Source organism: Oncorhynchus mykiss, chromosome 18 (genome assembly GCF_013265735.2).
Source record: "Oncorhynchus mykiss isolate Arlee chromosome 18, USDA_OmykA_1.1, whole genome shotgun sequence".
NCBI lineage: Eukaryota > Metazoa > Chordata > Actinopteri > Salmoniformes > Salmonidae > Oncorhynchus > Oncorhynchus mykiss.
In genome coordinates, this window is record NC_048582.1 from 17,943,906 (window position 1) to 17,958,905 (window position 15,000).

Genomic DNA, 15,000 nt, shown 5'->3' on the forward strand with positions numbered 1-15,000 from the left:
AGAGAGTCAACAACAGACACACACACACAGAAGAGAGTCAATAACACACACAGGAGAGTCAACAACACACACAGAAGAGAGTCAACAACACACACAGGAGAGTCAATAGCAAACACAGGAGAGTCAACAACACACACAGAAGAGAGTCAATAACACACACAGAAGAGTCAATAACACACACAGGAGAGAGTCAACAACACACACAGAAGAGAGTCAACAACACACACAGGAGAGAGTCAACAACACACACAGAAGAGTCAATAACACACACACACACACAGAAGAGTCAATAACACACACAGGAGAGTCAATAAAACACACAGGAGAGTCAACAACACACATAAGAGAGTCAATAACACACACAGAAGAGTCAATAACACACACACACACACACACACACACACACACACACACACAGGAGAGTCAACAACACACAGAAGAGAGTCAATAACACACACAGGAGAGTCAACAACACACACAGAAGAGTCAATAACACACACAGGAGAGTCAACAACGCACACAGAAGAGTCAATAACACACACAGGAGAGTCAACAACACACAGAAGAGAGTCAATAACACACACAGAAGAGCGTCAACAACACACACATGAGAGAGTCAACAACACACACAGAAGAGAGTCAACAACATACACAGGAGAGAGTCAATAACACACACAGAAGAGTCAATAACACACACAGAAGAGAGTCAACAACACACACAGGAGAGTCAATAACACACACAGGAGAGTCAACAACACACAGAAGAGAGTCAATAACACACACAGAAGAGTCAATAACACACACACACACACACACACAGAAGAGTCAATAACACACACAGGAGAGTCAATAACACACACAGGAGAGTCAACAACACACGTAAGAGAGTCAATAACACACACAGAAGAGTCAAAAACACACACACACACACACACACACAGGAGAGTCAACAACACACAGAAGAGAGTCAATAACACACACAGGAGAGTCAACAACACACACAGGAGAGTCAACAACACACACAGAAGAGAGTCAACAACACACACAGAAGAGAGTCAACAACAGACACACACACACAGAAGAGAGTCAACAACAGACACACACACACAGAAGAGAGTCAATAACACACACAGAAGAGAGTCAATAACACACACAGGAGAGTCAACAACACACACAGGAGAGTCAACAACACACACAGAAGAGAGTCAACAACAGACACACACACACAGAAGAGAGTCAATAACACACACAGGAGAGTCAACAACACACACAGAAGAGAGTCAACAACACACACAGGAGAGTCAATAACAAACACAGGAGAGTCAACAACACACACAGAAGAGAGTCAATAACACACACAGAAGAGTCAATAACACACACAGGAGAGAGTCAACAACACACACAGAAGAGAGTCAACAACACACACAGGAGAGAGTCAACAACACACACAGAAGAGAGTCAACAACACACACAGAAGAGAGTCAACAACACACAGAAGAGAGTCAACAACACACACAGAAGAGAGTCAACAACACACAGGAGAGAGTCAACAACAAACACAGAAGAGTCAATAACACACACAGAAGAGAGTCAACAACACACACAGGAGAGAGTCAACAACACACACAGGAGAGTCAATAACACACACAGGAGAGTCAACAACACACACAGAAGAGAGTCAACAACACACACAGAAGAGAGTCAACAACAGACACAGAAGAGAGTCAACAACACACAGAAGATAGTCAACAACACACACAGAAGAGAGTCAACAACACACACAGAAGAGAGTCAACAACACACACAGGAGAGTCAACAACACACAGGAGAGAGTCAACAACACATACAGAAGAGTCAATAAAACACACAGAAGAGTCAATAACACACACAGGAGAGTCAACAACACACAGAAGAGAGTCAATAACACACACAGAAGAGTCAATAACACACACACACACACACACACAGAAGAGAGTCAACAACACACACAGGAGAGTCAATAACACACACAGGAGAGTCAACAACACACAGAAGAGAGTCAATAACACACACAGAAGAGTCAATAACACACACACACACACACACACACACACAGAAGAGTCAATAACACACACAGGAGAGTCAATAACACACACAGGAGAGTCAACAACACACAGAAGAGAGTCAATAACACACACAGAAGAGTCAATAACACACACACACACACACACACACACACAGAAGAGTCAATAACACACACAGGAGAGTCAATAACACACACAGGAGAGTCAACAACACACGTAAGAGAGTCAATAACACACACAGAAGAGTCAAAAACACACACACACACACACACACACAGGAGAGTCAACAACACACAGAAGAGAGTCAATAACACACACAGGAGAGTCAACAACACACACAGGAGAGTCAACAACACACACAGAAGAGAGTCAACAACACACACAGAAGAGAGTCAACAACAGACACACACACACAGAAGAGAGTCAACAACAGACACACACACACACAGAAGAGAGTCAATAACACACACAGAAGAGAGTCAATAACACACACAGGAGAGTCAACAACACACACAGGAGAGTCAACAACACACACAGAAGAGAGTCAACAACACACACAGAAGAGAGTCAACAACAGACACACACACACAGAAGAGAGTCAATAACACACACAGGAGAGTCAACAACACACACAGAAGAGAGTCAACAACACACACAGGAGAGTCAATAACAAACACAGGAGAGTCAACAACACACACAGAAGAGAGTCAATAACACACACAGAAGAGTCAATAACACACACAGGAGAGAGTCAACAACACACACAGAAGAGAGTCAACAACACACACAGGAGAGAGTCAACAACACACACAGAAGAGAGTCAACAACACACACAGAAGAGAGTCAACAACACACACAGAAGAGTCAATAACACACACAGAAGAGTCAACAACACACACAGAAGAGTCAATAACACACACAGAAGAGTCAACAACACACACAGAAGAGAGTCAACAACACACACAGAAGAGAGTCAACAACACACACAGAAGAGTCAACAACACACACAGAAGAGTCAATAACACACACAGAAGAGTCAATAACACACACAGAAGAGTCAATAACACACACAGGAGAGAGTCAACAACACACACAGAAGAGTCAATAACACACACAGAAGAGTCAATAACACACACAGAAGAGTCAATAACACACACAGGAGAGAGTCAACAACACACACAGAAGAGTCAATAAAACACACAGAAGAGTCAATAACACACACAGAAGAGTCAATAACACACACAGAAGAGAGTCAACAACACACACAGGAGAGTCAATAACACACACAGGAGAGTCAACAACACACAGAAGAGAGTCAATAACACACACAGAAGAGTCAATAACACACACAGGAGAGAGTCAACAACACACACAGAAGAGTCAATAAAACACACAGAAGAGTCAATAACACACACAGGAGAGTCAACAACACACAGAAGAGAGTCAATAACACACACAGGAGAGTCAATAACACACACAGGAGAGTCAACAACACACATAAGAGAGTCAATAACACATACAGAAGAGTCAATAACACACACACACACACACACACACACACAGGAGAGTCAACAACACACAGAAGAGAGTCAATAACACACACAGGATAGTCAACAACACACACAGAAGAGTCAATAACACACACAGGAGAGTCAACAACACACACAGAAGAGTCAATAACACACACAGGAGAGTCAACAACACACAGAAGAGAGTCAATAACACACACAGAAGAGCGTCAACAACACACACGTGAGAGAGTCAACAACACACACAGAAGAGAGTCAACAACACACACAGGAGAGAGTCAACAACACACACAGAAGAGAGTCAACAACACACACAGAAGAGAGTCAACAACAAACACAGAAGAGTCAATAACACACACAGAAGAGTCAACAACACACACAGAAGAGAGTCAACAACACACACAGAAGAGTCAACAACACACACAGAAGAGTCAATAACACACACAGAAGAGTCAATAACACACACAGAAGAGTCAATAACACACACAGGAGAGAGTCAACAACACACACAGGAGAGAGTCAACAACACACACAGAAGAGTCAATAACATTCACAGAAGAGTCAATAACACACACAGAAGAGTCAATAACACACACAGGAGAGAGTCAACAACACACACAGAAGAGTCAATAACACACACAGAAGAGTCAATAACACACACAGAAGAGTCAATAACACACACAGAAGAGAGTCAACAACACACACAGGAGAGTCAATAACACACACAGGAGAGTCAACAACACACAGAAGAGAGTCAATAACACACACAGAAGAGTCAATAACACACACACACACACACACACAGAAGAGTCAATAACACACACAGGAGAGTCAATAACACACACAGGAGAGTCAACAACACACATAAGAGAGTCAATAACACACACAGAAGAGTCAATAACACACACACACACACACACACACACACACACACAGGAGAGTCAACAACACACAGAAGAGAGTCAATAACACACACAGGAGAGTCAACAACACACACAGGAGAGTCAACAACACACACAGAAGAGAGTCAACAACACACACAGAAGAGAGTCAACAACACACACAGGAGAGAGTCAACAACACACACAGAAGAGAGTCAACAACACACACAGAAGAGAGTCAACAACACACACAGAAGAGTCAATAACACACACAGAAGAGTCAACAACACACACAGAAGAGAGTCAACAACACACACAGAAGAGTCAACAACACACACAGAAGAGTCAATAACACACACAGAAGAGTCAATAACACACACAGAAGAGTCAATAACACACACAGAAGAGTCAATAACACACACAGGAGAGAGTCAACAACACACACAGGAGAGAGTCAACAACACACACAGAAGAGTCAATAACATTCACAGAAGAGTCAATAACACACACAGAAGAGTCAATAACACACACAGGAGAGAGTCAACAACACACACAGAAGAGTCAATAACACACACAGAAGAGTCAATAACACACACAGAAGAGTCAATAACACACACAGAAGAGAGTCAACAACACACACAGGAGAGTCAATAACACACACAGGAGAGTCAACAACACACAGAAGAGAGTCAATAACACACACAGAGGAGTCAATAACACACACACACACACACACACACACACACAGGAGAGTCAACAACACAAAGAAGAGAGTCAATAACACACACAGAAGAGCGTCAACAACACACACATGAGAGAGTCAACAACACACACAGAAGAGAGTCAACAACACACACAGGAGAGAGTCAACAACACACACAGAAGAGAGTCAACAACACACACAGAAGAGTCAATAACACACACAGAAGAGTCAACAACACACACAGAAGAGAGTCAACAACACACACAGAAGAGTCAACAACACACACAGAAGAGTCAATAACACACACAGAAGAGTCAATAACACACACAGAAGAGTCAATAACACACACAGAAGAGTCAATAACACACACAGGAGAGAGTCAACAACACACACAGGAGAGAGTCAACAACACACACAGAAGAGTCAATAACATTCACAGAAGAGTCAATAACACACACAGAAGAGTCAATAACACACACAGGAGAGAGTCAACAACACACACAGAAGAGTCAATAACACACACAGAAGAGTCAATAACACACACAGAAGAGTCAATAACACACACAGAAGAGAGTCAACAACACACACAGGAGAGTCAATAACACACACAGGAGAGTCAACAACACACAGAAGAGAGTCAATAACACACACAGAGGAGTCAATAACACACACACACACACACACACACACAGGAGAGTCAACAACACAAAGAAGAGAGTCAATAACACACACAGAAGAGCGTCAACAACACACACATGAGAGAGTCAACAACACACACAGAAGAGAGTCAACAACACACACAGGAGAGAGTCAACAACACACACAGAAGAGAGTCAACAACACACACAGAAGAGTCAATAACACACACAGAAGAGTCAACAACACACACAGAAGAGAGTCAACAACACACACAGAAGAGTCAACAACACACACAGAAGAGTCAATAACACACACAGAAGAGTCAATAACACACACAGGAGAGTCAATAACACACACAGGAGAGTCAATAACACACACAGGAGAGTCAACAACACACAGAAGAGAGTCAATAACACACACAGAAGAGTCAATAACACACACACACACACACACACAGAAGAGTCAATAACACACACAGGAGAGTCAATAACACACACAGGAGAGTCAACAACACACATAAGAGAGTCAATAACACACACAGAAGAGTCAATAACACACACACACACACACACACACACACACACACACACACACACACAGGAGAGTCAACAACACACAGAAGAGAGTCAATAACACACACAGGAGAGTCAACAACACACACAGGAGAGTCAACAACACACACAGGAGAGTCAACAACACACACAGAAGAGAGTCAACAACACACACAGAAGAGAGTCAACAGACACACACACACAGAAGAGAGTCAACAACAGACACACACACACAGAAGAGAGTCAATAACACACACAGGAGAGTCAACAACACACACAGAAGAGAGTCAACAACACACACAGGAGAGTCAATAACAAACACAGGAGAGTCAACAACACACACAGAAGAGAGTCAATAACACACACAGAAGAGTCAATAACACACACAGGAGAGAGTCAACAACACACACAGAAGAGAGTCAACAACACACACAGGAGAGAGTCAACAACACACACAGAAGAGAGTCAACAACACACACAGAAGAGAGTCAACAACACACACAGAAGAGAGTCAACAACACACACAGGAGAGTCAATAACACACACAGGAGAGTCAACAACACACAGAAGAGAGTCAATAACACACACAGAAGAGTCAATAACACACACACACACACACACACACACACACACACACACACAGGAGAGTCAACAACACACAGAAGAGAGTCAATAACACACACAGGAGAGTCAACAACACACACAGAAGAGTCAATAACACACACAGGAGAGTCAACAACACACACAGAAGAGTCAATAACACACACAGGAGAGTCAACAACACACAGAAGAGAGTCAATAACACACACAGAAGAGCGTCAACAACACACACGTGAGAGAGTCAACAACACACACAGAAGAGAGTCAACAACACACACAGGAGAGAGTCAACAACACACACAGAAGAGAGTCAACAACACACACAGAAGAGAGTCAACAACACACACAGAAGAGTCAATAACACACACAGAAGAGTCAACAACACACACAGAAGAGAGTCAACAACACACACAGAAGAGTCAACAACACACACAGAAGAGTCAATAACACACACAGAAGAGTCAATAACACACACAGAAGAGTCAATAACACACACAGAAGAGTCAATAACACACACAGGAGAGAGTCAACAACACACACAGGAGAGAGTCAACAACACACACAGAAGAGTCAATAACATTCACAGAAGAGTCAATAACACACACAGAAGAGTCAATAACACACACAGGAGAGAGTCAACAACACACACAGAAGAGTCAATAACACACACAGAAGAGTCAATAACACACACAGAAGAGTCAATAACACACACAGAAGAGAGTCAACAACACACACAGGAGAGTCAATAACACACACAGGAGAGTCAACAACACACAGAAGAGAGTCAATAACACACACAGAGGAGTCAATAACACACACACACACACACACACACACAGGAGAGTCAACAACACAAAGAAGAGAGTCAATAACACACACAGAAGAGCGTCAACAACACACACATGAGAGAGTCAACAACACACACAGAAGAGAGTCAACAACACACACAGGAGAGAGTCAACAACACACACAGAAGAGAGTCAACAACACACACAGAAGAGTCAATAACACACACAGAAGAGTCAACAACACACACAGAAGAGAGTCAACAACACACACAGAAGAGTCAACAACACACACAGAAGAGTCAATAACACACACAGAAGAGTCAATAACACACACAGGAGAGTCAATAACACACACAGGAGAGTCAATAACACACACAGGAGAGTCAACAACACACAGAAGAGAGTCAATAACACACACAGAAGAGTCAATAACACACACAAACACACACACACACAGAAGAGTCAATAACACACACAGGAGAGTCAATAACACACACAGGAGAGTCAACAACACACATAAGAGAGTCAATAACACACACAGAAGAGTCAATAACACACACACACACACACACACACACACACACACACACACACAGGAGAGTCAACAACACACAGAAGAGAGTCAATAACACACACAGGAGAGTCAACAACACACACAGGAGAGTCAACAACACACACAGGAGAGTCAACAACACACACAGAAGAGAGTCAACAACACACACAGAAGAGAGTCAACAGACACACACACACAGAAGAGAGTCAACAACAGACACACACACACAGAAGAGAGTCAATAACACACACAGGAGAGTCAACAACACACACAGAAGAGAGTCAACAACACACACAGGAGAGTCAATAACAAACACAGGAGAGTCAACAACACACACAGAAGAGAGTCAATAACACACACAGAAGAGTCAATAACACACACAGGAGAGAGTCAACAACACACACAGAAGAGAGTCAACAACACACACAGGAGAGAGTCAACAACACACACAGAAGAGAGTCAACAACACACACAGAAGAGAGTCAACAACACACACAGAAGAGAGTCAACAACACACACAGAAGAGTCAAAAACACACACAGAAGAGTCAACAACACACACAGAAGAGTCAATAACACACACAGAAGAGTCAACAACACACACAGAAGAGAGTCAACAACACACACAGAAGAGAGTCAACAACACACACAGAAGAGTCAACAACACACACAGAAGAGTCAATAACACACACAGAAGAGTCAATAACACACACAGAAGAGTCAATAACACACACAGGAGAGAGTCAACAACACACACAGAAGAGTCAATAACACACACAGAAGAGTCAATAACACACACAGAAGAGTCAATAACACACACAGGAGAGAGTCAACAACACACACAGAAGAGTCAATAAAACACACAGAAGAGTCAATAACACACACAGAAGAGTCAATAACACACACAGAAGAGAGTCAACAACACACACAGGAGAGTCAATAACACACACAGGAGAGTCAACAACACACAGAAGAGAGTCAATAACACACACAGAAGAGTCAATAACACACACACACACACAGAAGAGTCAATAACACACACAGGAGAGTCAATAACACACACAGGAGAGTCAACAACACACATAAGAGAGTCAATAACACACACAGAAGAGTCAATAACACACACACACACACACACACACACACACACACACAGGAGAGTCAACAACACACAGAAGAGAGTCAATAACACACACAGGAGAGTCAACAACACACACAGAAGAGTCAATAACACACACAGGAGAGTCAACAACACACACAGAAGAGTCAATAACACACACAGGAGAGTCAACAACACACAGAAGAGAGTCAATAACACACACAGAAGAGCGTCAACAACACACACGTGAGAGAGTCAACAACACACACAGAAGAGAGTCAACAACACACACAGGAGAGAGTCAACAACACACACAGAAGAGAGTCAACAACACACACAGAAGAGAGTCAACAACACACACAGAAGAGTCAATAACACACACAGAAGAGTCAACAACACACACAGAAGAGAGTCAACAACACACACAGAAGAGTCAACAACACACACAGAAGAGTCAATAACACACACAGAAGAGTCAATAACACACACAGAAGAGTCAATAACACACACAGGAGAGAGTCAACAACACACACAGAAGAGTCAATAACATTCACAGAAGAGTCAATAACACACACAGAAGAGTCAATAACACACACAGGAGAGAGTCAACAACACACACAGAAGAGTCAATAACACATACAGAAGAGTCAATAACACACACAGAAGAGTCAATAACACACACAGAAGAGTCAATAACACACACAGGAGAGAGTCAACAACACACACAGAAGAGTCAATAACACACACAGAAGAGTCAATAACACACACAGAAGAGTCAATAACACACACAGAAGAGTCAATAACACACACAGAAGAGAGTCAACAACACACACAGGAGAGTCAATAACACACACAGGAGAGTCAACAACACACAGAAGAGAGTCAATAACACACACAGAAGAGTCAATAACACACACACACACACACACACACAGAAGAGTCAATAACACACACAGGAGAGTCAATAACACACACAGGAGAGTCAACAACACACATAAGAGAGTCAATAACACACACAGAAGAGTCAATAACACACACACACACACACACACACACAGGAGAGTCAACAACACACAGAAGAGAGTCAATAACACACACAGAAGAGTGTCAACAACACACACATGAGAGAGTCAACAACACACACAGAAGAGAGTCAACAACACACACAGGAGAGTCAACAACACACACAGAAGAGAGTCAACGACACACACAGAAGAGAGTCAACAACACACACAGAAGAGAGTCAACAACACACACAGAAGAGAGTCAACAACACACACAGAAGAGTCAATAACACACACAGAAGAGTCAACAACACACACAGAAGAGAGTCAACAACACACACAGAAGAGTCAACAACACACACAGAAGAGTCAATAACACACACAGAAGAGTCAATAACACACACAGGAGAGTCAATAACACACACAGGAGAGTCAATAACACACACAGGAGAGTCAACAACACACAGAAGAGAGTCAATAACACACACAGAAGAGTCAATAACACACACACACACACACACACAGAAGAGTCAATAACACACACAGGAGAGTCAATAACACACACAGGAGAGTCAACAACACACATAAGAGAGTCAATAACACACACAGAAGAGTCAATAACACACACACACACACACACACACACACAGGAGAGTCAACAACACACAGAAGAGAGTCAATAACACACACAGGAGAGTCAACAACACACACAGGAGAGTCAACAACACACACAGGAGAGTCAACAACACACACAGAAGAGAGTCAACAACACACACAGAAGAGAGTCAACAACAGACACACACACACAGAAGAGAGTCGACAACAGACACACACACAGAAGAGAGTCAATAACACACACAGAAGAGAGTCAATAACACACACAGGAGAGTCAACAACACACACAGGAGAGTCAACAACACACACAGAAGAGAGTCAACAACAGACACACACACACAGAAGAGAGTCAATAACACACACAGGAGAGTCAACAACACACACAGAAGAGAGTCAACAACACACACAGAAGAGAGTCAACAGCACACACAGAAGAGAGTCAACAACACACACAGAAGAGAGTCAACAACAGACACACACACACACAGAAGAGAGTCAACAACAGACACACACACACAGAAGAGAGTCAACAACAGACACACACAGAGAGAGCGAGAGAGTTCCGTACCAACTTTGTAGTGTACGCAGCCCTCCAGCTCTCCTACAGTGACCCAGCCCTGCTTCTTCTCCACCTCTGGGTCGTTGTGGAGTATCCTGTTCCTCAGCCAGGACAGGTAGTACACACGCAGCTTATTCTTCTTCCCTGGGAGGGGGGGAGAGAGAGAGAGAGAAAACAGAGATGTCTCTATCAGAACAGAGATGTTCTACAGGCCTCCAGTTCCTTAAATAACAGAGCAATGTTCTCCCTCTGTGGTCATGTTGTGGTTATGTAATGGTTCTACCGCGGTCAGTCAGTAATACCTGATATAGTAACCAGGACATTAAGTCCCTCCAGGACGTCCATCTGTAGGAAGCGTCTCCTGGTTATCAGGTTATAGACCTTCCCCTGACCGCTACGGTCAAGCAACATCAAACCATTCTCTGTCCCCACCAGCAGGTTCACACCTAGAGAGACAGAGAGAGAGAGAGAGAGACAGAGAGAGAGAGAGAGAGAGACAGAGAGAGAGAGAGATGAGAGAGAGAGAGAGAAAGAGAGAGAGAGAAAGAGTGGAGAGAGAGAGGGGGGAGTTTCAAAGAGAGAGAGAGGGGAGAGAGAGAGAAAGAGTGGAGAGAGAGAAGAGAGATATTATTCATCGTCAGCGTGCATGTGGAAATACACACGAGTGAGTTGCATAAGTGTATGTGCATTCATGTGTGTGAGAGACTTTGCCTGTGTGTGTGTGTTCACATGTGTGTATGTGTTCACATGTGTGTGTGTGTTCACATGTGTGTGAGAATATCTGGGGTGTCTTACCCCAGAGAGCAGCACACAGTATCTCAGAGTTGAAGCGCTTCTTGTATTTGCGTATCTCAGGCGTGTCACTGTGAGGTCGTATGTTGGTTGGGTTGACGTTGACCACGCTGATCTTTCTGGCCTCGGCTAGTCTGGCCTGCTCCTGATGCAGCAACTCACTGGCGAACAGACCTGAAACCACAGAACAACGTTATAGTATAGTGGAGGCAGGTAGCCCAGAGGTTAGAGCCTTGGGCCATTAACCAAAAGGTCGCTGGTTTGAATCCCTGAGCTGAAAAGGTGAAACATCTGCTGCTGTGCCCTTGAGCAAGGCACTTAACCCTAATTGCTCTAAGGTCGCCGCTGACCCTGGCCGTGACCCCGCTCACCGAGGGTGTCTCTGGGAGAGTTGGGATATTCAAAAACACATTTCCATTTCACACATGTATTAATACACACATCAGTGAAACAGGACAAATAGAAGCACAGGTTAGTTTTGTAACGTTTACACTACATTACAACCTTACAACAACATAAACACAACATTACAGCAACCAAACAATAACCTTACAACAACATAAACACAACATTACAGCAACCAAAGAATAACCTTACATTAACACAACAACCTCACATTAACACAACATTACCAGCTGAGCTCTCTTCCTCGTCTTCAGTAGGGGAGGTCTGATAGGACCGTGGGTCACCGAATGGGGAGAAGGAGGCTTTAGATCCAAATTGCTGGAAAGAAACAAGCAATGAGCACAACTGTAGACAAAAACTAAAGAATCACTGTGTGTGTGTGTGTGTGTGTGTGTGTGTGTGTGTGTGTGTGTGTGTGTGTGTGTGAGAGAGTGTGTTACCTCTTTCAGTGCATCCAGGGTTGAGGGTGAAGAGGAGGAGCTCTGCTGGACCAGGTCAGGGAGATTGCCTTGGTTACCGCTGCCGTGATGGTTGCTATGAAACCCGTTACTCTCACCATGGCCTGGTGCCCTACTCCTCTCCTCCGCCTGAGAGAGACGCAGAGAGAGAGAAAGCTAAGTTGTATGTCCGTGCGTGTGTGTGCGTTTGTGTGTGCGTGCGTGTGTGTATGTGCGGGTGTGTGTGCGGGTGTGTGTGTGCGTGTGTTTGTGTGCGTGTGTGTGTGTGCGTGCGTTTGTGTGTGTGTGCGTGTGTGTGTGCGTGTGTGCGGGTGTGTGTGCGTGCGTGTGTGTGTGTGTGTGTGTGCCTGTGTCTCACCTCTGTCATGATCAGAGTGCTGTCCTGTGTTGTGTTGAAGGAGCCCGCCAGAGGTTCTTCAGTCAAACCTCCATATGCTTCACCCTGCTGTGGCCTGCAAAACACACACACACACACACACACACACAGTCAGATCCCCTACAAACAACTCACTACAACTGTAAATCGATGGCCTAGTATACACACACACACACTTACATGACGGCCACAGTCCCATCTTGCCCCGTCTCTCCGTCCTCGTCGCTGCTCTCTGACCGCTCCTCACTCGAGGATGAGTAGTCCGTCACCTTGGAAACAGGGTTAATACAATCCCATCTATCACCTTAATTTGGAAGGTATACAGTCTGAAAGTGTACACTATGAAGGTATACAGTCTGAAAGTGTACACTATGAAGGTATACAGTCTGAAAGTGTACACTATGAAGGTATACAGTCTGAAAGTGTACACTATGAAGGTATACAGTCTGAAAGTGTACACTATGAAGGTATACAGTCTGAAAGTGTACACTATGAAGGTATAATGTCTGAAAGTGTACACTATGAAGGTATACTGTCTGAAAGTGTACACTATGAAGGTATACAGTCTGAAAGTGTACACTATGAAGGTATACAGTCTGAAAGTGTACACTATGAAGGTATACAGTCTGAAAGTGTACACTATGAAGGTATACAGTCTGAAAGTGTACACTATAAAGGTATAATGACTGAAAGTGTACACTATGAAGGTATAATATCTGAAAGTGTACACTATGAAGGTATACAGTCTGAAAGTGTACACTATGAAGGTATACAGTCTGAAAGTGTACACTATGAAGGTATAATGACTGAAAGTGTACACTATGAAGGTATACAGTCTGAAAGTGTACACTGTGGAGGTATAATACCTGAAAGTGTACACTATGAAGGTATACAGTCTGAAAGTGTACACTATGAATGTATACAGTCTGAAAGTGTACACTATGAAGGTATATAGTCTGAAAGTGTACACTATGAAGGTATATAGTCTGAAAGTGTACACTATAAAGGTATAATATCTGAAAGTGTACACTGTGGAGGTATACAGTCTGAAAGTGTACACTATAAAGGTATAATATCTGAAAGTGTACACTCTAAAGGTATAATATCTGAAAGTGTACACTGTGGAGGTATAATATCGGAAAGTGTACACTATGAAGGTATACAGTCTGAAAGTGTACACTATGAAGGTATACAGTCTGAAAGTGTACACTATGAAGGTATAATATCTGAAAGTGTACACTATGAAGGTATACAGTCTGAAAGTGTACACTATAAAGGTATAATATCTGAAAGTGTACACTATGAAGGTATAATATCTGAAAGTGTACACTATGAAGGTATAATATCTGAAAGTGTACACTATGAAGGTATACAGTCTGAAAGTGT

General features: G+C 43.1%; 1 protein-coding gene across 11 annotated transcripts in view; it reads right to left on the reverse strand.

Moving 5' to 3' along the window:
* LOC110528772 (TRAF2 and NCK-interacting protein kinase) overlaps positions 1-15,000 on the reverse strand; it is a 72,131-nt gene that overhangs the window by 3,969 nt on the left and 53,162 nt on the right. For all 11 annotated transcript variants that reach the window (XM_036952100.1, XM_036952099.1, XM_036952096.1 and 8 more), the window contains 7 exons: positions 13,795-13,883; positions 13,597-13,690; positions 13,221-13,367; positions 13,008-13,098; positions 12,379-12,549; positions 11,886-12,029; positions 11,593-11,727 (listed from right to left, as the gene is read on the reverse strand). In XM_036952100.1, coding sequence (XP_036807995.1) covers positions 11,593-11,727; positions 11,886-12,029; positions 12,379-12,549; positions 13,008-13,098; positions 13,221-13,367; positions 13,597-13,690; positions 13,795-13,883 — 871 coding nt within the window. The remainder of the gene's footprint in view (positions 1-11,592; positions 11,728-11,885; positions 12,030-12,378; positions 12,550-13,007; positions 13,099-13,220; positions 13,368-13,596; positions 13,691-13,794; positions 13,884-15,000) is intronic.